Source organism: Durio zibethinus, chromosome 4 (assembly GCF_047325235.1).
Source record: "Durio zibethinus cultivar Kanyao isolate XHJ-2024 chromosome 4, ASM4732523v1, whole genome shotgun sequence".
Classification (NCBI taxonomy): Eukaryota; Viridiplantae; Streptophyta; class Magnoliopsida; order Malvales; family Malvaceae; genus Durio; species Durio zibethinus.
Window position 1 is genome coordinate 10,327,528 of NC_143165.1, and position 2,922 is coordinate 10,330,449.

General features: G+C 31.8%; 1 protein-coding gene across 1 annotated transcript; it reads right to left on the minus strand.

Annotated features, from left to right (window-relative positions):
• Window positions 1-317: 317 nt before the first annotated feature.
• Window positions 318-2,307, minus strand: LOC149519120 (uncharacterized). The gene is made up of 3 exons (XM_089760329.1): window positions 2,189-2,307; window positions 1,633-1,714; window positions 318-1,501 (listed from the first exon to the last, which is right to left on the minus strand). Exons 1-3 carry the CDS (start codon window positions 2,189-2,191, stop codon window positions 543-545), a joined length of 1,044 nt encoding a protein of 347 aa, XP_089616455.1. The 5' UTR covers window positions 2,192-2,307; the 3' UTR covers window positions 318-542.
• Window positions 2,308-2,922: the final 615 nt, after the last annotated feature.

Genomic DNA, 2,922 nt, shown 5'->3' on the forward strand with positions numbered 1-2,922 from the left:
CAAAACTTAATCTTGATGACACCTTAAAAGAAGTAAAATTATTAAAATATCCTTTAAAAATATTTTAATAATTTGATATTTTCGAGATTCATTTTTTACAAAAAGCTCAAAATCATGTTTAAATATTATTTCATAAATTTTAATGCACTGAAAATCTTGATTGGATTTAAAAAAGAGTAAAATTTTTAAAATACACTTTAAGTGCATTTTTATAATTTAATTTTTTCAAAATCAAATTTTCACAAAAAATTTTAGATCATGATTAAGTATTCACATGTGATTAATTAACTAATAGAATATAAATGTATAAACTGTTGAATCAAATATAAATTTTTATTCATTACTGATAAAATTAAACGATAGCAGCTCATAAAACACTGACGCACTCGTCAACCAATAAACAAAGTCAAGCACCACAAATAATTTTATTGACCCCAGACATCAATATGCAAAGCGCAACTCCAATTTTTTTTTTTTTTTTAAAAAGAACAGATTTAACTAGGCAGACAACCGATAGATGATGTTATCCAAATTGTAGCATCTTACATGATTGTACAAGCTGACGATTCTTGTTCACTCAAGTCATAACGACAACAGCTTTGAGAACTGCTGCTGCATTTTCCACAATAACATGATCCACCACAACTGCTACAGGAAAAGTTACCGCTTCGCTTACATGAAATGCCATTGCAGCCTCTGCAAGAAAAGCTGCCGCACCCTTCACAACACCGGCTGTAATACCCACTAGAAGACCAGCCATTGCATCTACTACAAGAAGAGCTGCCGCACCCTTTACATGACCAAGGCCAACTATTACACCCACTACAAGACTTGTTATTACATCCCGTACAAACGTTGCTACTACAATTACTACAATACCAACTGATCCACCCATGACCTGAGCAACTTTTGCACCCACTACCACCACACCCATTACAGCACATTCTTTTTCCACAATTCTCAGTGCATGCAACTGGGAATGAAATACATTTACTCTTGTCGCATTGACCTTCACGATGCCACATATGGCATTTCGTACAAAATATCGCTATTATTTTAATTTTGTCATCTTTCTTCTCAGGCTCTTTTTTTTCTGTTGTTTCAGTCGAACTAGCAGGCTTGGCAGGCTTTTTAATCTCGATATGACCTAAGCAGCTTTTGCACCCACTACCACCACACCCATTACAGCAAATTTTTTTCCCACAATTCTCAGTGCATGCAAGTGGGAATGAAATACATTTACTCTCGTCGCATTGGCCTTCATGATGCCACATATGGCATTCTTTACAAAATATCCCTACTATGTTAATATTTATGTTATCCGGTGGCGGTGCTGGTTTAGGCTTAGGAGGAGGAGGTTTCTCTGGCGGTTTAATCTCAATGCTCGTTATGCAACAACCAGCCTTGCGCCATATCTTGCTCTTCATACACTCGGGATTGCCGGATACCACAGTGATCGTCACCGTATTTTCCTTCTCATCGTATTTCTGGTCTCTTATTTCTGTTCAATACCATTACATCACACATAAGCTTAATCGGTCTTTAATTATGTTTAATCTCCCAACACTTTTTTGTTCATGCATATACACAAGCATAGTGAGAAAAGGAGAGATTGATGATCAGATCACTTGCCTGGAAATTTACAGAGTACTTTCTTGACTTTCTTATAACAGCGGTGGCACTGAAGGTCTACTTTCAACACCATTGTTGTGGCCTATAACAATGCTCTTACTTATCAATGAATATGATAGTTCAGAAAAATGTAGTGATATGTTATATCAAACTATACAGTAAATTAAGAGAGAATTAGTACAATGTTAACCCATATAGAATAATTAGAAAAAGTATATGGTATTTCGTGGTAGTTTTTGCACCAATATATAATACGTACAATTGATAGGTGGGTAAAAAAATGCATCAAAACTGTTATCTACTGCTATTAAGACGTGAGAAGCGATTCACACATATAATGGTCATTCGCGACCTAAAATAGTAGCACAACAAAAAATAGTTGCAAAATCGGATTGCTATAGCCATTATCAAGTCTTGTTAAAAGCTACAAAAAAAAAAGAAGAAAAGAAAAACAAACCCTAAACAACAACAATCAATCAACAACAACTTTATGTTTCAATTTATAAATAAAAAAAAATTAATTTAAGAAAATAATAAGATATTCACTTAAAAGTACCATTTTGTTACATAATAGTGGTAGGGTTTTTTCTCTTCTTCCGTCTTGATAGAGATGAGACGAGATTTGAGGATAGAATTGAAGCAAAGGGTATAGGTCTTACATGGAGTGGTTTGTTGTGCTAGGTTTTGGGCAGGTCTATCATGAGAAGGGGAATTTATAGGGATGCAAAGAGGTTAGATGGGGAAGAATGGGGATTGAAGTAGGTAGAGAAGAAACAAAGTTAATCGGGTCAAGTGAGGGCCTTTAAAAGTAATAAAATTAGTTTTTATTGTTTAGATAAAAAGTAGAGAGGGGAAGTTTGGTGGGAAATAAGAATTTAAGAAGTTTTTTATTTAGATTGAAATTGAGAGAGAATGAAAGATGATAAATAGTAAATTTATTTTTATAAATGTTTTATATGTAAAAGTATTATTTAAAAATAATTAATTTTACATTAAAATTTTGTTATAATTAACTTTATTTTTAATTGCTTTTCCTTGTTTAATTAAAGTTAAGTTGCTAACTATTGATTTAATTTGCTAATTGATAAAATAATTTTCATATATTATATTTTTCAATTAATTTTACATATGATATTATACTTTAATTCTATATAGTTATATTAGTCATGCTTGTAAAATTCATGGATATCTTATCGAATAACTGTTAAATGAGAATATTGACTATTAAGCTATAATTTAAAAATTGTTAATAATTGATTTTATCATAAAAAATGCAATTAAAATGTCTTA